Source organism: Pectinophora gossypiella, chromosome 21 (assembly GCF_024362695.1).
Source record: "Pectinophora gossypiella chromosome 21, ilPecGoss1.1, whole genome shotgun sequence".
Classification (NCBI taxonomy): Eukaryota; Metazoa; Arthropoda; class Insecta; order Lepidoptera; family Gelechiidae; genus Pectinophora; species Pectinophora gossypiella.
The window spans coordinates 7,810,264-7,835,321 of NC_065424.1; the positions used below are offsets into that span (position 1 = coordinate 7,810,264).

The 25,058-nt window shown below is 39.1% G+C and overlaps 1 protein-coding gene across 4 annotated transcripts in view; it reads right to left on the bottom strand.

Annotated features, from left to right (window-relative positions):
• The window catches only part of LOC126376459 (uncharacterized), a 181,746-nt gene that overhangs the window by 84,914 nt on the left and 71,774 nt on the right, over nt 1-25,058 (bottom strand). For 3 of the 4 annotated variants that reach the window (XM_050023829.1, XM_050023828.1, XM_050023826.1), the window contains 2 exons: nt 4,709-4,872; nt 1,340-1,442 (listed from right to left, as the gene is read on the bottom strand). The exons of the other annotated variant lie outside the window; for it this stretch is intronic. In XM_050023829.1, coding sequence (XP_049879786.1) covers nt 1,340-1,442; nt 4,709-4,872 — 267 coding nt within the window. The remainder of the gene's footprint in view (nt 1-1,339; nt 1,443-4,708; nt 4,873-25,058) is intronic. 4 annotated transcript variants of the gene reach the window in all.

Sequence of the window (25,058 nt, forward strand, 5' to 3'; positions counted from 1 at the left end):
GTGGTACAATCAAAGAGCAAAAGTTCAATCACTGAGCCCAGCGAATTATTTGTAAACCATTAGTTGTCATAATTATAAAATGTAAGTTTTTGTAGGTGTTTTTGGTCTATTACAGAAAAGACATGTAAGTAACTAGAAGGTCTTATGTGCAACCAGTTCATTTATTACTTTGCAAGAAACTGATTGGACTTTTGCACCTTATCGTACATCCATCGCAAGTTGAACCGAATACCCACGCTTTACCCGAGCTTTCTGTTACACCGACGTGGTGGTGCGCCGTATTGCAATCTACATCTAATAGTCTTAATTCAAATACAAAAATATCTTTATTTAATAGGTAACATAGTTACACTTTGAATCGTCAATTTTTACATAACGAACGTCTCATCCGCATAAAACTACTGCAGCTTCTCACAACCTGTATAGCCGGGGAAAAGAAGCTGCAAGAAAAACCTCGGCACAGGGTCCTAAACCTTCTTTTAAAATTAAACATAAAATATTATTATTCAATTGAGTGATTTAGCTGCCTAATATCAGTTCTCAGACAGTTAATCCCATGCATTCATATCTTCTAAATAATCACTTACCTTATAATAACCTTTTTTGCAAAGTTTCTGTTTAACTACTGTTTTAAAACAGCTGAAAGGCAAATTCTGAATGTATGGGAATCTTAATCATCGCTTCATGGCACTTGCAACAGTGTCGAAATATCGGGAGTCTCATATCTCTGCTTTAAACGCGGTAAGAACCCGTTATTATGTATTTTAATTATGGGAATCTTATTGTCGAACCAACTAAGGTAGGTACTTAGTTCATCAAGCGATTGGTACCTCTGACTACCCCATACAGGAATACAGTCTCCAGCTTATTATTAACTTCTCAAATTTTCAAATTTCAATTTGATAATGTAATTCCTTAGACTTCAAAGACTTAATTTTGAGAAGCTCTTTAGCGGCAGAAGATTGTTTTGCTTAATTATAAATAAGTATATGTATTATGTTATAATTGAGGAGGAGCTCGGTGGCGCAGCGGTAAACGCGCTCGGTCTGCGATTGTTGAAGTTAAGCAACTTTCGCAAAGGCCGGTCATAGGATTTACCACAAAAAAAAAGTTTTCATCTCGAGCTCCTCCGTGCTTCGGAAGGCACGTTAAGCCGTTGATCCCGGCTGCATTAGCAGTCGTTAATAACCACCAATCCGCACTGGGCCCGCGTAATAGTTTAAGGCCCGATCTGCCTATCCATCCATAGGGAAGGCCCGTGCCTCAGCAGTGGGGACGTTAATGGGCTGATGATGATGGTTATGTTATAATCACAAAATAAAGGTAGGTGCCCACTCACCTGGTTTGATGCACGACATGCCGCATGCACCGTCGCACAGACACTTCTTCTTCTTGCTCTTACAGTCCTCATCCGATGAACACTTGCGAAGACATTTCTGACCCTGCGAGAAATGGTAGCTTTTATTAGTATTATTAGTCAAGTGAAGAGCTCGGTGGCGCAGCGGTAAACGCGCTCAGTCTGCGATTGTTGAAGTTAAGCAACGTTCGCAAAGGCCGGTCATAGGATAGGTGACCACAAAAAAAAAGTTTTCATCTCGAGCTCCTCCGTGATTCGGAAGGCACGTTAAGCTGTTGGTCCCGGCTGCATTAGCAGTCGTTAATAACCACCAATCTGCACTGGGCCGCGTGGTGGTTTAAGGCCCGATCTCCCTATCCATCCATAGGTAAGGCCCATGCCCCAGCAGTGGGGACGTTAATGGGCTGGTGATGATAATGATTAGTAAAGTATTCGGATATAAATACCTAAAAAATAACAATAAATAATAAACATCAGTAGGCTCTGCACGGTATCCGCGCGCGGCGCGAATTATATCGAGGCCTTCGACCAATAGCCGTTTGACTTCCATCTACGTAGATAGCATTCGTATCGTTTATTGGTCGAAGCGCTCAATATACTTCGACCGCGCGCGGCGCGGTTGTAATGTAGACCCGGCAGCTTGTTATAAATAGGATACTTCTTCCAGCGCGCCACACTGAGGCAGAGCGCCTAAAACTCTGCATTAAAACGTTGACAGTCCCCATACAAAATGTTTTGACTTCCTTGTAAGTCCCGCATAATACTTCAATTTTATATGTAATTTTAGTTTATTGAAAAAGAAAACCTGAATAAAGCTATATTTTTGATTATTTAAATATTTTTACTAAACGTTCAGTCACTTCAGCCTTCAAACAGGTGGGCAGTAGCATTCATCAAACATACTGTAATACAAACCTTTTTTATAATAAACTTTTTCTATTCTATTCTATTCTAAACCTTTGCTAATTTACCCGGGTTCCAAATGGATCATCCGCCCTTAGTGCGTTCCTGGTCGTTTCTTAGTGACCCATATGGGTCACGGACGTATCGAGCTATTCCGTCATGACCCGTATATGGATCACTGGACTGTCAACGTGTTAAAAAAAGCATTTCCCCTCTGAACTGCCAGGCCTGTTCTCTGCGCAAAAAAGCTGCCAGCTCTTGGATCGCCAGTGACAAATTAAAAAAAATATATATTTGATTACCTAAGAAAAACATAAGACGGTCAAAATAACGTGCAGACAAAACACAACCCTCATTCGTTAATAAGAGTTGAAATTTTAAAAAGGGCTTTTTGTAAAAGTCCTTATTCTCCTTCTAAATTGAAGATACATAAAAAGATAAAAACTGGGTCGTTCAACTAATTAACAAATTAAAGACAAATTAGCTCATGCATCCTAAAATTATACTGCCGACATAAAAAGACCTTTTCTCGGAAATGCACACAAAAAAAAAACTGTCGAGTACGAGTTGAACTCTCTTTCACAGAAATCCGCAGCAATCTATTCCAATTATCGACACATTGCGAAGGTCTTTTAAACAATTATCTAGTTTCATCAAAGACATATAGGTAAGTAAACCTAAAAAAAGGGTATGGCGGCAAGTAGTAATCAGAAATCAGAATCAATTATTCCACGTAATAGTCATGGATAAACTTGTTGAAGGTCAATGTAACATTTTTGAATTTACGTCATTTCGCAAGGTGTTATGGCTGAGGAGAAGAAATGACAAGAAACTGCAACAGCAACACATCTTTTATCATCTAGACTTATTAATCTGTTAAGTCCGTTAATCCGTTAACCCACTTAATCCGTTTACTTCCTCGTGTATTACGGAACCCTAAAAAAGATAAAAAGAAACTTTTTAGCTAATTTCCATTCCTCCCCGCGATGGGCATGTTTGCATTCTAATTAGGGGATTAAAGGTGAAAGGGTGTAACTCAGTTAACCCACTTTTGTGTAACTTCTTAAGTCCTCTTGGGATAATCTTTTTAACCTTGTTGGCGTATTTCTACCCAGTTGTCTTCGTGTATATTATTTTAGGTAACCATGTCGAGAAATTGGGGTTTTGGTTAGTTTTTCCATCGTTTGCTGGTGTCAGGGTTATTATTGAGCCGCCAAAGCCGCCCCTGACATGACTCATGTAACGACTACGAACTTGCATCAGTAAGTAGTAACCGGGACCAACGGCTTAACGTGCCTTCCGAAGCACGGATCATCATTTGGTTAGTTGACCGGAAGATATCCCTTTAAGGGTGGTATTAATAAACAAATCTCAGCTGAGATTGCCCTCAAGATCATGCTCAAGTCTCTGTTTTTATATGAGAACTGTCACATTGACATGATCTTGAGGGCAGTTTCGAAGCTGAGATTAGTTTATTAATACCACCCTAACCATACTTGTTGCCAAGTTTTGGGCCGATACTATTTAGTTTGCCATCGACACGATAAGAAGAAGAAGAAAGAAAGAAATAACCAGTCAAGTGGGAATCGGACTCGCACACCGAGGGTTCCGTACAAAATGTCGTAAAATTAGCAGAGATAATATTCATATTAAGAAATATATCAAGCATTTATTATTGCGGTACGCCTCATAAAAAGTACATTTTGTAAAATAATATTATTATTATTTTGTATGTAGATTCCATATCTCGGGCCTATGGAGTCCCGGACTTTTGGAAGGCGTAGGGCCGAAGCTAACACGTAGAAGCCCCTTTAGACAATCGAATCTAAATGATTATTATATAATCCAACAGCCTCTGTGGTCTAGTGGTTAGAAAGTTAAACTCACGATCTGGAGGTTCGGCTTTGATTCCCGATGGGGACATTGTCGAAATCACTTTGTGAGACTGTCCTTTGTTTGTTAAGGACTTTTCAGGAGTGAATCACCTGATTGTCCGAAAAAGTAAGATGATTCCGTGCTTCGGAGGGCACGTTAAGCCGTTGGTCCCGGCTAAAAACGCCTTTACCATCCATCCCGCATTGGAGCAGCGTGGTGGAGTATGCTCCCCTGAGGCCTGTGCCCAGCAGTGGGACGTATATAGGCTGTAATACAATAATACTCTGAGGAGCTCGGTGGCGCAGCGGTAATCGCGCTCGGTCTGCGATTATTGAAGTTAAGCAACTTTCGCAAAGGCCGGTCATAGGATAGGTGACCACAAAAAAAAGTTTTCATCTCGACCTCCGTGCCGTTGGTCCCGGCTGCATTAGCAGTCGTTAATAACCATCAATCCGCAATGGGCCCGCGTGATGGTTTAACGCCCGATCACCTTATCCATCCATAGGGAAGGCCCGTGCCCCAGCAGTGGGGACGTTAATGGGCTGATGATGAATAGAATAATACATAACGTACCAGTAAGGTGGCCTGCTCTTCGTCGCGCGGGCACTGCGCAGACGGCGAGTTGCGCGGGTTCTTGTATACGCGCATGTCGTCGTCTGCGTCGGCGCGGTTTGCCGGCGTCGTGTCATCATCGTCATCATCGTCATCCGATGACGTCGGGCTCGGCAGCGATGATACTGGCAACAAGGAATTAAATTCGTTATTTTTTTATGGCACAGTGTGACTGATGAAATCTAAGGGAACGTAAACAGTGGCCCCGATTCCTGCAGACACCTCCTAATTTTATTTTAAGTTATACCTGTCATTTTATTACCCGCCGAAAAGGAAAGACATCCAAGTTGTTTGTAAATGTTTGTTTCCTTTTGGTGGTTGCCTGGAAGAAATAGCTCTAGAGCAATAAGGCCGCCCAAATTGTACTGTACTCATGTGTTATGTCTGATTGTTGAAATTTAGTTCTGTGCAATGAAGTATATTTGATTTGATTTGATTTGAAAGGCCTGATGGCCTATATTACAAGTTTACTTAGTTTAGGCATCAGCCGTCCACAAAAAAAAAAACTTGTAGCTATTATATAAGTAAGCTAGGAGAGGGGAGGGGTTTGACATGATGGACTAATGTTATGGGCGATAGGCTGATCCCTTATCACCATAAGGTTCATCATATCCATCTTAGGACTTCGTATCAACAGTGGCTGCAATTTGTCTTTGATTACTTGTGGCTCTGCCCACCCCATTTGGGATTACGGGCGTGAGTTTATGTATGTATGTATGTATGTCTCATTAAATGTCAAAATTAAATATGTTTTTATATTGTTTACACCTAATTTTCATAATGTTTAATTATATTATTGTTTATATTTAAAGTTTCACGGCGCATTGGCGCCTCTGCACTGTAAAGTCGTGAAATGTAAATAAAATAGTATTTTATGCAACAGTTGTATAAGAAGGGTCAAAAAAGGGTCATCGCAATAAGAGACGCCACGAGCATTTTTTGACCTAGTTATACAACTGTTGCATAAAATACTATTATTTACATTTCACGACTTTACAGTGAATAAGTAGTGAACAAATACAATACTTTTTCTACGACGACGTAATTTTAAATGAAACAAAAATTATACAAAGAAAAATTTTATTTATAAAAATGAAGATGTAAATCTTGAGCTAACGTTGAAATTTCTTCTGGTGTAGAATTCAATAGTTCTTCATCCATTTTTCCTTTTTATTTTATACTTTTTAGTGTTTTGAAACGAAACACAAAAATTTTCCAATTTATTTTCCAACGCGCGGGAAAATGGCGGCAAATGTATACTTTTTTTTATAGTATATCTATGGCACCAAACAAAGTAAAAGTGCCAGTTTCCAGGTCAAAAAAAAAAAAACAACAACAATGCTTTTTTGGCGACATTATAGTACAGTTACACTTTGTAAACAATGCTTTTATAGGCCATAGAGCGTACACTTTTTCAAAGAGTTTAATTATGTATGTACTTATATTAGACTTTTTGGTTATTTAAATGCCAGATTAAAGTAGAGGAGTAGAAAAATAAATAAATAAATGTCAAATATGATGGTTCGACAGGGTTCTAAAGTGGGTACTAATATTGCTCATGACTGTACAGAGCTCTTGCCAATCTATCTATGTACAACAAGCACTAAATGATATAACCAGTGATCTGTTACTGGATGACGGATGGAGTGCTAGAACATCCAACGTAATAGCATCGTAATATACGACGTTCCGTGCAATGTAACCGCATTTGCATTCATAATCACTCATTGTATTGCAGTGAACTTCCTACTATGAGATCTATAGAAGGTGTTAGTGTCATCGTAACGATTCCTGTCGGAAAATTCATGAAAATTTCAATGTTTTTTTTTTAATCATTTTCCGTTCCATACTTTTGCGACGAAAAATTCCACTTGATATCAACTCATAATCATGGACTGAATAATCCCTCAAACTTTTCATTACGATGTCACTAACACCCTGTATAGAGAGATTTATATGAGGAATTAATGCGATTTTGCATCATGGCATCTGGAGATCTGGGTTCGATTCCCGATGGGAACATTGACGAAATCACTCCGTTAGACTGTCTTTTGTTTGGCTAGGATATTGCAGGCTGAATCACCTGATTGTCCGAAAAATTAAATGATTCCGTGCAGAGGGCGCGTTAATCCGTTTGTCCTGGGCTAAGTACTAGCTCAAAGGCCTCCACCAACCCGCATTGGTGCGATATGCTCCATACCCCTCTAGTTGATTAAGGGGAGGCCTGTGCCCAGTGGGACGTATGTAGGCTATTTAAGTTTATGTCATGTTAAATATAAAGAGAAAGAAAGAAAGAAAGAAACATTTATTATTTTCGGACATCACAGACACAGACAGACAGGTACATTACATTTAACACAGGAAAGAAACCACACGGAAATCAAAGTAAACAGACAAAAAAAAACATTAAAAAAAAAAATAAAAAAAATACCAAAACAAAAAGAAAAACAAACCAAATTCATAAAAATAATAATAATAAAACAAAGCATTCTAAATGTAACGCACTGACGGCCCGATCATCTGCGGTGGAGTCCGGAATAAAAGGACCTCGCTCAGCATAAGTCGCGGCGTGAGCCACGACGCTGGTATTCTGCGGGCCCTGCCGAGTGAGGCCACGGACATCGCGGTATAAGAGAACCTTTATACTTATAAATAATGAAGGATTTTCCAGACTACGTTCCCCAAAATCAATATAGATGGCGTTGTACAGATTTAAAATGATAATAACCTATTTTCTCATTACTCGGGTACATAATTATTCCAAAATACAATGTAATGGCAGAAGCGTATATAAAAATAATTGTTGCTTGATATTTGGATCACATTATGTATAGAATGATGTTGCTACCTATATTGCTTCTCTTTATTTTGATCAGAATAATAATGGGTGGAAGATGTGTTACGCCCGGGTGTAATAACAAGGGTCATCATTTATACCCAAAAAACGATAAAAAATGCATTATGTCAGTTATCCATGAAATTAGAAGATTAAGAAGGCAACTCTATACAACGCCATCTATAGTTTTTAGAGGAACGTAGCCTGGAAAGTTCCTCATTCAAATATTAAGAGAGAAAAAAGAAAAGAATTAAGAGAATAAAGGAAAAAAGAAAAGGAAAGGGAATTAATGAATTAAGAGAATTACTAAAAGATATTATCAAACGTATTATTATTATTGGTATTGAGGTACTATTTCTTTTTATTTTGGTGCAATAAGGTATATTTGTATTTGTTAAAAGGCGGCAACTCTGTACAACGCCATGTATATATATTTTTTAGAGTAACATAGCCTGAAAAAGTCCTTCATTCAATTATTATGCCATATAAAATGTAACTTTTTTATTGTTTTCTATTACTTACTTTTGTTTATTCTAAATTGTACATTAATATGTTATAATAGTACTGTTATGAAAGGCTAGCTCGCCGGTTTATTTAAAAGTGTTTGTCAATAACAAATGTTCAGGACCTCTGCGATACAGGGTTTCCCTAGTCCGGGGTCCTAGTAATGTATACATGTTTAAGTTTTCTGATAAATAAACATATTCTATTCTATTCACTGCAGAGTTGTAAACAGGGGCAGTAATTCAATAAGCCGGGGGTTATAAAGCACATACCTTAGGTATTGCCCGGAGTTTCGTCAGTTGAAACGTCTAAACGAGGCTAATGCCCCCCCAGGGAACTCAGGGGACTTGGAACAAATCCGGGACTTCTATCGTGTGGGTGTGCTGCCGCCAAAGGATGTTTTCGTGGTACCTTTTTTTTGCCGCAGATGGCATTAACTACTTGGCCGGACAAATGGGGAGCGCTCAAGGCTCTCACCCGGTACAACGTTGTGCGGATAGGTGGTTATTAACGACTGCTAATGCAGCCGGGACCAACGGCTTAACGTGCCTTCCGAAGCACGGAGGAGCTCGAGATGAAAACTTTTTTTTTTGTGGTCACCCATCCTATGACCGGCCATTGCGAAAGTTGCTCAACTTCAACAATCGTAGACCGAGCGCGATTACCGCTGCGCCACCGAGCTCCTCGTTGTTTAGCAAATGAAAATAATTTCCTTCTTTTTTTGAAGTCTATTAATAATCCGTAAGTAAACAAAGCATGGTTGTTTCCAAGCAATGGACAGCGAGGGACCCTCGGCAAAGTAATTATCAAAGTCAGTGTTTCCTTCTTGTATTATCGAATTAATGGTCTGTTAAGGGACTAAAGGTGAGACCACACGATGATTTGCCATTGCGTTCCGATGTCGGTTACGCTTATTTGTACTCACTCATTTCCCTAGTAGTATTGTGATAAAATGTCCTCTCGATTAATATGGTGGAGTCCCGCTCTGCTAGAGATCGGTACTCAGTAACTTGAAGTCACCATACGTCTGATTCCCTTGGTGGTCGTCTTCCGAATGACCCCCTTCCGCCGATCCAATTTTTGAAACCACCCTTGAACGTTAACGAATGGTGGCACCACTGTCATATAATTGTTACCAACCTCATAATAATCCCGTTTGACGTTGCTATTCCGTTGTGACATAAAATCGTGACATTTGATTAAAATTACTAAAACCATAACAGGTTTAATTTAAATTTGTTAAAATCATGACAACAGGTTTCATTTAAATTTGTTAAAATCATGACAGTATCTCGATTTTCACAGGGTGCGCTTACCAAACCTGAAGATTTGACAGGTCCGATATTTTACAGATTAGCAATTTTAGCGATTGGCTGACTGACTTTTCAACCCGCGAAGGGAAAAGCAGCCTAATACAGGTTAAGTCATATACCTTTGAAACTTATTTCTGAAGAATGTGCGTTTCCTCACGATGATTTCCATCTCCGCTGAACTCGTGATTATGATAATAATTTATGACCAAAACATAAATGCTCTTTTGTACTTACTAGTTTCCTAAGTTAAAGATATAAATTATGAAAAAAAAAAATAATAAAAAAAATATATAAAAAAATATAAATATATGAATTATGAATAAATTATGGTTTCCTTGGCAATAGTGCGCGGTAACGCGGCCAGTATAATGGGCACCTTTGAACCAGGTACGAGAGGGGGCGGTATTTTAGACTGACTAGTGTTTGTGTAATAATTTGAAGTGTTTTAATTATTCGTAATTTTAAGTGACAAATTGTATAAATTAATAATATCCCATAATTATGAAATTCTGATTAATAAATAAAGACAGATCTAAAGGTGACAAAAACTGTTTTCTTTTTTCTATTTAACTTATTTATGAATTTGAATAAAGAAAAAATGCGATATTTTGTCACGTTTTCTATGACGTCACAGGTTGCTTTTTCATACCAATTTCATAGTAATTTCGTGTTTTGACGTTTAGTAAAAATTTAAAGAAAGAAAGGAAGAAAGAAACATTTATTACTTCCGGACATCACAGACACAGACAGACAGGTACATTACATTTAACACAGGACAGAAACCACACGGAAATCAATAAGTACACAGACAAAAAAAAATATCCAAAACAAAAACCAGTTATTTACTTATTTGACTAGTTGGAAACTAACCTATAACTAGCTTTTCGTACGCGACTTCGTCCGTGTAGACTTCGTTTATCCCGCGCGTTGTTTCTATCCCCTTTTCATCCCTTTAGGGTATGATTTCCGGGATAAAACTGTCCTATTTTTCCATAGGTTTCAATATATCTCCATATAAAATGTGCCTTGCGACAGCGCAACGCAGCAGTAACACCGTGTGGGCTTTCCCTTTGGTTATATTCAGAGATAATTTGATTAAAGGCTCTTGAGTGGAAATTGGTACGGAAAAGCGAAGCCTTGATATTATTTGTTTCCCCTAATTGAAAATCTATATTTCGGAAGGGGTACTTTTTATGAGTTCGTTTATTTTGCAAATAGATATTAATTAAAACTTGAAGAATAAATCTTATTTTAAAAGAGAGAAGACTAATTAATAGGGCCCTGACATGACATGTAACGACTACGTACTTACATCAGTAAGTAGTAACCGGGACTAACGGCTTAACGTGCCTTCCCGAGCACGGATCATCTTACTTTTGGACAATCAGGTAATCAGCCTGTAATGTCTTAACCAAACTAGGGATCACAAAGTGATTTTTGTAATTTGTCCCCACCGGAATTGGACCTCCGGAACACAACGCTCAATCACTGGACCACGGAGGCCGTTATTAAACAAATAATAAGTACTTAATTAAGGAAGGCAATTTCAGTTTTCATGCGGGACTGAGAACAAAGGGAAAATGAAGCACAAAATAATGCAAAGCACAGCTGGAAAGGACATCATCATCTCAGTAGCGTTATTTTCATACGTAGTCCCCTTACCTGACCTGAAGATTGACAGGTCCGGTCTTTTACAGAAGCAACTGCCTGTCTTACCTGGGCTGGGTTTTTATTCGCGGGTTTCCACCGTTACAGTTTAAGGTCACATACATCCGGAAGGTACTGGGAAATGATGATTTCCTAAAGATGTTGCCATAGAAGAGCAATCAGCTCGCGACAACAAACATTTCAAAACCCCGATACCGACCCCGCTGGCGTGATCGACGATTTCCCCATTCAGCGCTTATCGCTATCGACCCACTAGGGTCGATTAATGCTTTCAAATATTTTCGTATCAGACGACGCCCTGAGCCGAAGTTCGCGCCCAACTGGGCACCCTCAGGCCTGTGGTCTTAAATTTTGTATCGGGTGAGAGTCCTCAGCGCTTCCCATTTGTCCGGCCCAGTAGTTAATGCCATTTGCGGCATACCTACAATAAGTCATGTTAAAAAAATTCACCGAGCACATGACAATTTATGAAGCATGTATGTGTGTAGTGGTTAGAGCATTGGGCTCACAAACTGGGAGTCCGGATTCGATAGCCGACAGAAACACGGTCGAAAATCACTTTGTGAGAATGTCCTAACATTGCAGGCTGAATCACCTGGTTGTCCCAAACAGACAGATGATTCCGTGCTTCGGAAAGCACGTTAAGCCGTTGGCAAATGATTCCACCAACCCGCAGTGGAGCACCGTAGTGGAGTATGCTCCATAACATAACATATATGTTCAATGTTCATATATGTTTTAATATACATAATATGTTATGTAAGTATGTTTATGTATTTATATGCAAGATCGTGGTGGCGCCACTATGGTGTCCTAGTGATATATAGCCCTTAAATAAGCTTTTAACTTAAAGGAGTGAACCAGAGCCAATGTTGCCAATTGTTCTGCTTACCTGGAACTTCCCAAACTAAAGTTCGCCCCTGATAGGTTTCAATTTGCTAATATGGTTTGCGGATAGTGCTGCCGAATAATCGACTAATCGATAATCGATTGTTTTCCCCTAATCTGCGGGCTTAGCACCGTAAGCGCGCGACTCTCTCGCCTCGACATACGTCACCCGTCACTCTCTCACAGTACTGCACAGAAAGAGACAGATGATCTCTGTTGCGGCGAGAAGGAGTTGCATGCACAGTGCTAAGCCCGCTGAACCGGCGTGCGTGTATGAAACGATTGATGAATGTGGAGGAAGCAAGAGAAGTGTGTAAGGAGCGAAGCAAATGGAATTCCATAGTTTCTGCTTAAGCCGGTGGGAAATTGGCGTGAGTTTATGTATGTATTATTTTCTCCTGAATAATTTAAACATCGATATGCCTATCGATACTATCCATATTGGAAATTCCCCAATTTAGTATAAAATATTTGCAATACTATCGATTACATCACAAATAAAATTATATCTTAAGATTATTAGATTATAGTCGATTTAAATATAGAATTTCCAATATCGATAGTAGGTATCCTAGAGTACAATTGATAATTACAGAATGGATAATATTACAGTATTTAAATAACTTGTAGAGTATAATTGGTTAGTTTCATAGGTCAAAGATAAATTATAAAATTCTGATTACTAAATAAAGACAGATATGTAAAAGTGACAAAAAACGTTTCCTTTTTTCAATTTAACTTATTTATGAATTTTAATAAAGAAAAATGTAATAATAAGTGCGACATTTTGTCACGTTTTTCTATGACGTCACAGTGTGCTTTTTCATAAAAAATTCCATAGTAATTTCGTGTTTAGTAAAAAGTAACTGATTTGACTAGTTGGAAACTAGGCTATTCAGACATTTATATTATTTAGTAATTAAAGGGGTTTAAGAAATAATCGATTATTAATCGATATTCAGTCGATTAGGTATCGGGCAACACTATTTGCGGAGTTGCTAGTTCGGAACTCTTTGTTTGTCTTGTCGCTAATTGATTCTCTATTGTAACTCACTAGTTTATACGAACAAGCGGTTTATCGATGACCACTGGCTCTTCTTTCTGGTCCAGTGGTAGAGCGTCGGGCTCACGATCCGGAGATCCAGGGTTCGAACCCGATGGGGATTGGGGATATATCACAAAAATCACTTTGTAGTCTCTAGTTTGATTAGGATTTGGCGGTGAGGGTGTGCTGCCGCCGAAGGATGTTTCCGGGGTACCGAACAGAGCATAGTACCCCGCTAGCCACAAGTTAGTAGTGTGACTAGGGATCGACGATCCAAAGGTGTTATGTTGGAAGTTGTATACAGGGTGTTAGTGACATCGTAACGAAAACTTTGAGGGATGATTCAGGCCATGATTCTTAGTAGATATCAAGTGGAATTTTCCGTCGCAAAAGTATGAAACGGAAAAATAATTTAAAAAAACATAAAAAAAACATAAATTTTCCGACAGGAAATTCCACTTAATATCAACTTAGAATCATGGTCTGAATCATCCCCCTCAGTATTCGTTACGGTGTCACTAACAACCATACCTACTCGTATGGCTACCGTATGTACTTGTAAGGGGTGTAAGTGACATCGTAACGAATACTGAGGGGGCTGATTTAGCTCATTATTCTGAGTTAATATCAAGTGGAATTTTCAATCGCAAAAGTATAGAATTGAAAATAATTACAAAAAACTAAAAAAAAATCATGAATTTTGCGACGGAAAATTCCACTTAATATCAACTCAGAATCATGGTCTGAATCATCCCTCAAAGTTTTCGTTACGATGTCACTAGCACCCTGTATATGCGTCTTACTGTGTAAACTTCGATATCGCGTTTCACGACTGCTTGAAGACTGTATTATTGAATGTGGCGCCATCTGTTACATGTGAGCGGAACTAGGTGGCCAACTAGTTGGGTCAGCCACAAGGACATTACAGGCAGAGCACCTGATAGTCAGAATGTAAGATGATCTATACTTCAGGCATATTAAGCCGTTGGTCCCGGTTACTGTTTACTGATGCAAGTAAGCAGTCGTTACATGAGCCATGTCAGGGGCCTTTGGAGGCTCAATAATAACCCTGACACCAGGGTTGAAGAGGTTGGTAATTGACAGATAGATAGAAAAAGTAATAGTACTCCTAACGTTCACATTTATCATAAACCCGCGTTGAATCCTTTGGGACTGAGCAGGATAAGTTGGAATAGTCCGTCAATGTTGGACTTTATCAAAAGTTTGGACAGAGTTTGTCTCTAGGGGTCTAAGATACATAATCATGATTTTTTTTTTTGTGTGTGGCGTCCTTTTATAATAAACTTTTTCTATTCTATTTTTCTATTCTATTCTAATAGACGCAACTCACACCCGTAACCTACTTTGGTGTGAGCAGACGTAGCTTGTCTATTCATTAGGCATCTATTTTATATGTAAGCTGTGGAATAGACTAACGAATCATCATCATCAGTCCATTAACGTCCCCACTGCTGAGGCACGGGCCTTCCCTATTGATGGATAGGGAGAACGGGCCTTAAACCATCACGCGGGCCCAGTGCGGATTGATGGTTATTAACGACTGCTAATGCAGCCGGGACCAACGGCTTAACGTGCCTTCCGAAGCACGGAGGAGCTCGAGATGAAGATAGAGTAACGAATAGGCAATAATACCTACTACGTGTAGAACGGTGAGGAGCTCGGTGGCGCAGCGGTAAACGCGCTCGGTCTGCGATTGTTGAAGTTAAGCAACTTTCGCAAAGGCCAGTCATAGGATGGGTGACCACAAAAAAAAAGTTTTCATCGCCAGCTCCTCCGTGCTTCGAAAGGCACGTTAAGCCGTTGGTCTCGGCTGCATTAGCAGTCGTTAATAACCATCAATCCGCACTCGGCCCGCGTGATGGTTTAAAGCCCGGTCTCCCTATCCATCCATAGGGAAGGCCCGTGCCCCAGCAGTGGGGACGTTAATGGGCTGATGATGATGATGATGATGATGATGTAGAACGGTAACTCTCCGCCCCGCACTAATCTAGCCTACAAGCCTGCGCTTTCTGTTTCCATTTTTCCACACCAAACCACAACCAAAAGAAAACATAATAAATAGAAGCTAAATCATAATCCATTTTCTCCAACTAATTTTTTTTTTTTTTTTTTTTTTTTTTTTTGACGTGACTTATTGTAGATTTGCCGCAGATGGCATTAACTACTTGGCCGGAAATTCTCCAACTAACAATCCCAGAGGTCTATATTGACTAATATTGAGTGACGTGAACAAACCATTAGCGAACTTACAAGCCTTGCCATAGTGTAAAGAAAACGGTAGGTTAAAAAAAAAAAAAAAAAAAAAAATTATTTTATTATTCATTTTTTTTCAATTGTTAATAATAATTTTGAATGCTAATTGTATTAATTTAATTTATTAGATATGGATATGTTAATCTGGAATAAATTAATTCATTATTATTATTAAAAAGAAATCGTGTCGTTAGAGTTTCTTGATTGGAAAGGTAGGATGATGCGTGAAAAGGAACGTTTGGAGCGAGAAAGCATGAGAGAGAGACGGAAAGAAGAAACGGAAGTGGATTTACTTTTTAATTGTCTGATGTGTGAGGTCGGATGTTGATTACCTGCGTATTGTTGGTGTGGAAAAAATGAAAGACAGAGACGGAAGAAAGAGAGTGAATAATTAAGACGGTGTATTCATTGAAGAGGAAGAAGTCCCTTCCTATAGTTTTGGGGTCTCGTTCGGGATTCGAACCCGTGACCTCCCCTTGCTACACTTATTTAATACGATTAGTAGCGTTAGTAATTAAAACACATAATAACGGGTTCCTACCGCGTTTAAAGTAGGGATATGACTCTCCTAGTAGCGTTAGACCTCTCAGGTCTGTAAGATAAATGCATACCACTACCAAAATGTTCTGTAATCATAAAATAAAGAATGGCAACACGCCCGTATCCCCAAAGGGGTAGACATAGGTGTATAGTTTACACATCCAATCCTCGCCAGCTGTGTTTAAGTCCCATGTAATAGAAGGCGAGCCTATTGCCATCTCCTTATATCGTGTGGATTGTGAGGTGGATTACCAACCCCATCAACCCTGGTGTCAGGGTTATAACTGAGTCGCCATAGGCCCCTGATATGACTCATGTAACGACTACGTACTTACATCAGTAAGTAATAACCGGGACCAACGGCTTATCGTGCCTTCCGAAGCACGGATCATCTTACTTTTGGACAATCAGGTGATCAGCTTTTAATGTCCTAACTAAACTAGGGATCACAAAGTTATTTTTGTGATATGTCCCCACCAGGATTCGAACCCGGGACCTCCGGATTGTGAGCCCAACGCTCAACTACTGGACCACAGAGGCCGTTATTGCCATTAACCGGGCACAAATGTTGGGAACCACGGGACATCAATTATCTATGATCAAAACAAGAATTTAAACTCACGAACGAAGTGGTTTAGAATCAGAGCCAGATTTCGAACCCGTGACGTCACACGACGATGTAAGTCACGCGGTCATCGAACTCAGTAAGTTGATCTACTGTTATTTTTACACTATGACCCAAACCGTACCCAGAATCCCGCAGGATGGATGGGATTGCAACTTGTTGGCAGTTTTTTGGGGCACTGTTTTAAGTTCACTGCTTTTATCTATTTTTATTTAATTACAAAGTACTTTCAAAATTGAACTATTACAACTTAAATTAAAAAAAATAACAGCCTCCGTGGTCTAGTGGTTAGAGCGTCAGGCTCACGATCTGGAGGTCCGGGTTCGATTCCCGATGGGGACATTGTCGAAATCACTTTATGAGACTGTCCTTTGTTTGGCAAGGACTTTTTGAATCACCTGATTGTCCGAAAAAGTATGATGCTTCCGTGCTTCGGAGGGCACGTGAAGCCGTTGGTCCCGGCTATTAGCCGTAAAAACACCTCCATCAACCCGCAGTGAAGCAGCGTGGTGGAGTATGCTCCATACCCCCTCCGGTTGATTGAGGGGAGGCCTGTGCCCAGCAGTGGGACGTATTAGGCAGTTTATGTTAAAACTAAATCGAGGTAGCAGCTGCATATCTATAAACTCACATCCGTCCTTATAATCTTCTTCTATCGTGTGGGTTGTAAATAATAACTCATTGGTTTACACCGTCAGGACTCCGATACCGACTCCGCCGGCGTGGTCGACGATTTCCCTCATTCAGCGCTTATCGCTATCGACTTACTAGGGCCGATTAATTCTTTCAAATATTTTTCCTCTCAGACGACGCCCTGAGCCGAGGTTCGCGCCCAACTGGGCACCCTCAGGCCTGTCTTAAACGTTGTACCGGGTGAGAGCCTTCAGCGCTCCCCATTTGTCCGGCCAAGTAGTTAATGCCATCTGCGGCAAATCTACAATAAGTCACGTCAAAAACAAAATGTTTACACCGTAGCTTTTGCCCTTATTAGCTCGGCTGAAGCTTGAAAATTCGATACCTTCCAAAGTTCCGACCCAATCACACTCACTCACCAGTTCACAACGACAGCATATTCAGGTTTAATTACCTGAGCTGATTGCATGCGGATACTCCACATAACTGTGCCAATTAATCTGTTCACAGCATTAAATCAACTGTACACTTGGATATTCAGACAATGTGCTGGTAAAGTAACAAGAATACTAGCAGACTAGCGTAACCTAACGATGGCCGTGATAAATTCAAATTCAAAAATATATTTAGAATCAGTATCAGAATCATTTATTCAACGTAATTATCATGGATAAACTTGTTGAAGGTCAATGTAACATTTTTGAATTTACGTCATTTCGCAAGGTGTTATGGCTGAGGAGAAGAAATGACAAGAAACTGCAACAGCAACACATCTTTTAAATCAATAGAGGAACACATTCAATACCAGACATTTTTATCATTTAGGTAATCATTAATCATATAATAAGCTTTTTTACATAAAGTAAGCTTCACGTGAGCTTTAAATTTATTCTCTGACAAATTTAAAATATATTCAGTAGGTAACATAGTTACACTTTGAATCGTCCTCTTCCTGATGGTATTGAATGTGTTCCTCTAGTTATTAAATAACTTGTAATAATACTCTCATTGATTTAAAAGATGTGTTGCTGTTGCAGTTTCTTGTCATTTCTTCTCCTCAGCCATAACACCTTGCGAAATGACGTAAATTCAAAAATGTTACATTGACCTTCAATTAGTTTATCCATGATAATTACGTTGAATAAATGATTCTGATTTCTAATTTCGCCAATTTTTACGTAACGAACAATTTGTGATACCTAGTTTGGTTAGGACATCTCAGGCTGATCACTTGATTGTCGAAAAAGTAAGATGAACCGTGCTTCGGAACGTTAAGCTGTTGGTCCCGGTTACTACTTACTGATGTAAATACGTAGTCGTTACATGAGTCATGTCAGGGGCCTTTGGCGGCTCAGTAATAACTCTGACACCAGGGTTGATGTGGTTGGTAATTCACCTCACAACCCACATGATAGAAACAGACTGACTTAACCCCTAGTAGACTGACTCCCTGACTCACTCACTCAGTGACTACAAACAGCTAATCACGGAATAACATTTGTTTGAGTGTTCAAGATATTTGTTGCGGCTTGTCGATCGCACGACAGTGATTGAGGCGGCATACGATAATGAGCGGCGCGGTGAGCGGATAGAGGAATAATAAGGCGGGGCCGACTAAATTCAAATTCAAAAATATCTTTATTCAGTAGGTAACATAGTTACACTTCGAATCGTCAATTTTTACATAACGAACGTCTCATCCGCCGAAAACTTCTGCAGCTTCTCACAACCTGTATAGCCGGGGAAAAGAAACTGCAGGAAAAACCTCGGCACAGGGCCCTAGACGTTCTTTTAAAAAAAAAACTTTAATATCCTCCGACGCCCTGAGGCGAGGTTCGGACCCAACTGGACACCGTTAAGCCTGTTGTCTTAATTTTTTTACCGGGTGAACCATTAGTTGTCATAATTATATTTATGTTTTTGTAGGTGTTTTTGTTCTATTAGAGAAACGACATGTAACCAGGAGGTCTTAAGTGCAACCACTATCAAAGATAGGTACAATCAAAGAGCAAAAGTGCAGTCACTGAGCCCAGCGAGTTATTTGAAACAGTGGTGAAATTATGAACCATTAAGTTGTCATAATTATAAAATCTATGTTTTTGTATGTGTTTTTGGTCTATTACAGAAACGACATGTAACCAAGAGGTCTTAATTGCAACCAGTTGATTTATTACTTTGCAAGAAACTGATCGGACGTTTGCACCTTATCGTACATCCATCGCAAGATGAACCTTTACCCCGATACCGACCCCGCCGGCGTGGTCGACGATTTCCCTCAACCAAGGTTCATATTGCGATGGATATACGATAAGGTGCAAAAGTCCAATCAGTTTCTTGCAAAGTAATAAATTAACTGGTTGCAATTAAGACCTCTTGGTTACATGTCGTTTCTGTAATAGACCAAAAACACATACAAACACATATTTTTTTATAATTATGACAACTAATGGTTCATAATTTCACCACTGTTTAAAAATATTTCACTGGGCTCAGTGACTGCACTTTTGCTCTTTGATTGTACCTATCTTTGACTACCTCCATTGGGATATATTCGTGAGCTTAATGGTATGTTTTGTGAGTTGCGCATTCGACAAGACACCGGGTGATAGCATTTATACCATTGCATACATTTTATTGTATTCATTGGTATCTTTAGAGTTCTAAACGTCATAATAGAAATCGCTCCCCGCTCCGCCGATATCTGCGCACGCGCTAGTATTACGCTCGAGTCGGTAGCACTTTTACCGGAAGCGTTCACTATCGACGCCTGCGCCGCTCACCGCAGTAAGGATTAACGCACACGATAATGTGTTGTCACCTTTATTAGATTACATCAAGTTTGATTTGATAGGAAATTGGATTTGAATCTGTTAGTAGTAGGAATATTTTAGCTAATGTTAAAATGGTAACGTTTTTAGCCTGTCGATGCTCAGACATGCTCCAGACAGGTTTAATCTCCAAATCTTGAATATAAGACACATTCTCGTAAGTTATTCCTATCATTTTCTTATCCGCCGAAAAGGAAAGGGACAAATGATTGATAATTGTTAATTTTAAAATGACATACATACATACATAAACTCACGCCTATTTTCCACCGGGGTAAGCAGAGACTATAGAATTCCATTTGAATTTTAAAATGAATGAGGGAATTAATGAATAACCCGGGTGAATAAAATGCATCTCGCTAATATGCAACTTTTGACGTGTGCTGTCAACTCAATTCTGTCGGGTTATTGGCCAAAAAAAATGATTGGGAGGGTTTTTTAAATTTCTGCATTAAATTGTCGTGTGGTACATTAAATTTGTTCTTGTCGATTACCCGTCCCTTTCATTTTTGGAGGCTAAGGAAATGACAGGCATAACTTAAAATAAACTTATATGGTGTGTACTGGAATCAGAAAATAAAATTATCATGCTGTGTGTAATCTAACCTAATAAGGCAGACGTTAGACTGCAGTCACGATGCAGCGTTCATCGACACCTACCGTCGCGTGCGCATGACAATAGACAACTATATCAAATGATATTATTACTGTTCACAATGCTAAGTACAGCTCACTCACACCACATAATAGCATAATAAAAAGTAAAGAAAGTGATGCTGATATGAATTAGTATGTCTTGTCGTCGGATCATGGAATAAAAATAACATAACATCACGCCTGATTCCCTGAAGGGGTAGGCAGAGGTGTACAGTACAGTATATACGCCACTCCTCGCCAGCTATGTTAATTCCCATAAAATTCTTACTGTATTTCCTACACACAAGTTTCTTTTTTATGCTTGACTTATTATCTATTTGGCCGGACAAATGGAGAGCAGAGAACAAGCCCCTAGTGTATGCAGAGCCTCAAGTTTGTCTGTAAATGTCAAGCTCTAGTGTAGACCCCTAAACTTTGTTGCAACAATGAATAAACTAATAACCGGATAAACCCCGTAAAGCAATACTATTAGACAACGATATTACCAGTTTCATCCGCTTATATCCGGTTATATCTACTCTCATCCGGTTTTTACGAGCGCAAGCTTTGTTGAGACGGGAATAAAACATTTTTAGGGTTCCCTAGTAAAATTGAAAATTGAATGGACGCTGGTCTGCCGTCGTAATGGCACGAAATATGTGGGATATTACATTTTTTACGACCTAACAGGGATTTATTTTTATAAAATTTTTAATTTTGAACGAATCTTTTTTTGGAATTCTTTTTGTTTTTTTTAAGGCACCCCGCTTTTTGTCCTGGGGCCTTGGCCAAGTTGAAAACAATGAGCATAAAAACTAGACGGCCAAATGGCGGGAGCACTGTTGAATGTTCCTATATTTTGACAGTCCTCTGTACTGTCCTGCAAAAAATTGGGACAAATTGCTATAAAATGTGGAACAACATGGAATGTATCCCGTCTGCAGGAGTTACGAAAAAGAAAAGCCATCAAAAGATTGAAAAAAATATTTGTTGGCAATTACAAAAAAGGAACGTTACGTCACTTTTTAAGAGAAAAACGTTTTGGCGGGTGTTCCGTCTTTTTTTTTTTTTTTTGTTTTGTTTTTCCCCGAAGGGTAAGGCAAAGGGAACTACGCCCATACAGCCATGTCTTACGTATTTTTTTCTTGATGATTAATGAAATGATGAAAGGTGATGATGATGAAACCTAAGCCCCCACCCTCGGAGTAGACTCCTACTCCGAACCCCAAACGAATTAACTCAAAAGTCCGCATAAACTTTTGAGTTATGAAGCGGCTTCCCGGCACGAAGCGAAAATAGGCAGATACACTTTGTTTATTGAATACTCCAATATAATAACACTCGCGAATGTCTTCCGACTAACTTAATGCGATCATTAACCACAAAACACCACTTCGTATTAATTATTTAGATTACTCAATGAAGAAAGCAACTGTCCCGTTCCCGTTTCCCGCCGAAAAGCCGGGTGTTCCGTCTGCGACTACGAGGAAAGAAAAACAAGTGAAGACGAGGATTGTCGAGAGAAGCGAAAACTGAAAGATTAGTTGCTGTATTCTTTTGTACAATATTTCTTATTATAAGTTGTAGTAATAATATTTGGTTTCCGTAATAAGAGTGAAATTTGTGGTACTTAACATTTACTGATTAAAACTGGGTATGTTACTAATATTTACGTTTTATTGTAGAGTTTGCTAACATATTTTCTAAGTTTTCTTCTCTCCGATCTTTAGGGAATAAATACTGGTATACATACAGATAAACGCTGCGCAAAGGGTTATAATGTAAAAATAAACCAAAACAATATGTTTGTTTACTCGAATAGAACGGGGAACTGTCAAAATTTAAGAACACCCAACTGTAGCGACACCTGATGGGACAAATAGGCAGCTTTTACCCTCATTACGAAAAACGACAGTGTAATAAACAAGAAACAAGAAACATTTATTGAGAAGCTGTGTAGGTACATTCATGCAGGTGTCAAACATTATGAAATTGTCTCAACAGCATGTCCATGTCGGACGTACAATATTACAAATAATGTCAGTATTAAACACTTTGACAGTCCAGTGATCCATATAGGGATCATGACGAACTAGCTCCATACGTCCGTGACCCATACTTGTTCAGTGCGATGAGTGCGACCTTTGAAAGTTCAATTTTTTCATGATAGTAAGAGATATGGTTTACTTTCTATTGCACTCAATAGGTATTGTGAAGTGTTTAGAATTAGAATATATTAAATTATTATTTCCGTTTTTAACAGGACGTATACAAAATTAAGTAATAAGTGGGACTTACAACGAAGTCAAAACATTTTGTATGGGGACAGTCAACGTGTTAATCGAAATAAATGTATGAGATTGACGTACTTATTAGATGATTTTGTCTCCAGACAAATTACATGCCCATTCCACAAGATAAACACATTTTTAACAGGGGGTCTAAAAACGCCACATTGCATAAATTCATATAAAAAAGCAATATCGCTCACAAAGAGAAAATTAAATCGAAAAAATCTGACTCGGACAGGACTTGAACCCGCACCTCTTGTCAAGCCGGGACGAGCGTGTTAACCATTACACCACCAGGTCCTTCTCCTGTTCATGAGAAATTCGTTCGATCCATGGTATAAGAAGACCAGGTACGCTCAGTCCTATAACAAGCCGCCATTGCTAGCCCTTGATGATGTAATTGTTACCATAAAATTGGTATCTCCAACATTCCAAGGACGTAAACCTTATTATTGATTAAGTAAATTACTAACTTTTTTTTTGAGTTACTGAATTACTGACTGAGGAGTTCGGTGGCGCAGCGGTTAACGCGCTCGGTCTGCGATTGTTGAAGTAAAGCAACTTTCGAAAAGGCCGGTCATTGGATGGGTGACCACAAAAAAAAAAGTTTTCATCTCGAGCTCCTCCGTGCTTCGGAAGGCACGTTAAGCCGTTGGTCCCGGCTGCATTAGAATTCGTTAATAACCATCAATCCGCACTGGGCCCGTGTGATGGTTAAAGGCCGATCTCCCTACCCATCCATAGGGAAGGCCCGTGCCCCAGCAGTGGGGACGTTAATGTGCTGATGATGATGATAAAATTACTGACTAATGTAAGTATTTAAGTAAATACTACTATTTGTCACATATATACAAAAATCATTAAAACTGTACATAAATCTTTTAGTTCAAAATTTCCTTGCAAAGTAAATTATAAACATTGGACGTAGGCAATTTATTTTTTTACGAAATGGCAACGCAGGATCAGATGACGTCAGCTGGGCTAACCTTGAAATGCTAGCTGTCAGTTTTGAGCATACCTGGTTTTCTTATACCATGGTTCGATCTAAGTATTGTCATTAAGCCGAGACAGACGCCATCTATGTAAAAAATAGAGAACTATTTTTTCCAATATATCAATATAGAGCAATATTGCTATTTGCTATTGACCTACTTTGGATACGGAAATGACAAATGGCAATAATTGTTCCGGCCAAATAGTTAATGCCTTCCGGGCATGTGGTTATTTGCGTCAAATCTACGATAAGTCACGACAAAATAAAAACAAATCAATAATTGCTTTTTTCCATGAATTGAATTGGTTTCCATTCCGGGTTCGATTCCCGATGGGGACATTGTCGAAATCACTTTGCGAGACTGTCCTATGTTTGGTAAGGACTTTTCAGGCTTGAATCACCTGATTGTCCGAAAAAGTAAGATGATTCCATGCTTCGGAGGGCACGTTAAGCCGTTGGTCCCGGTTGTTAGCCGTAAAAACACCTCCACCAACCCTCAGTGGAGCAGCGTGGTGGAGTATGCTCCATACCCCCTCCGGTTGATTGAGGGGAGGCCTGTGCCCAGCAGTGGGACGTATATAGGCAGTTTATGTTATGTTAAGTCTTTTTAGACCACGAGTACATTTTAACGCAATTCAACAGTTTAGCCACCCCTACTAAAAGGTTTCCCCGCAGTTAACTGGAAATGACTTCAAAACCCCTGAATTATGGGCTTGCTCTGATAAATTGCTATCCCGAGGCCGTCCTTATCTCAATGCTTTACGGGCTATTCTGGCATGACAGATTACGAATATTGAAATATTTGAGGGTAGATAGAATTTTCACTTTAAAATATTTTGCTTGGGTTTTGTGTTTGTATATTTTAATGAAAGCTTTTTGTCTGAGGGTAATGGTCTGTGGCTGATCTGTTATGATCGTAGGGTTTGTTATAGGAAAAATTAAGATCGCGACTATATCCCAATTGGGGTAGTCAGGGGTATATCCATCGCAAGATGACCTAAGTAAGTACCTACCCACACCGCCCCGAGCTTTAATTTTTTTAAGACTTATAATATGATGACAATTACAGTGCACATAACATCTACAAATTAGTAATTAAATTAACAAAGCAGTCTCTATTAACCCTGAACTGACAAATATGAATAAAATATGAAATTTAAGTAGAATAAAATAAAAATAAAGGAATATAAATTTACTTATGACAAAACAGTTACAGAACAAAAATATTTGAAAAAT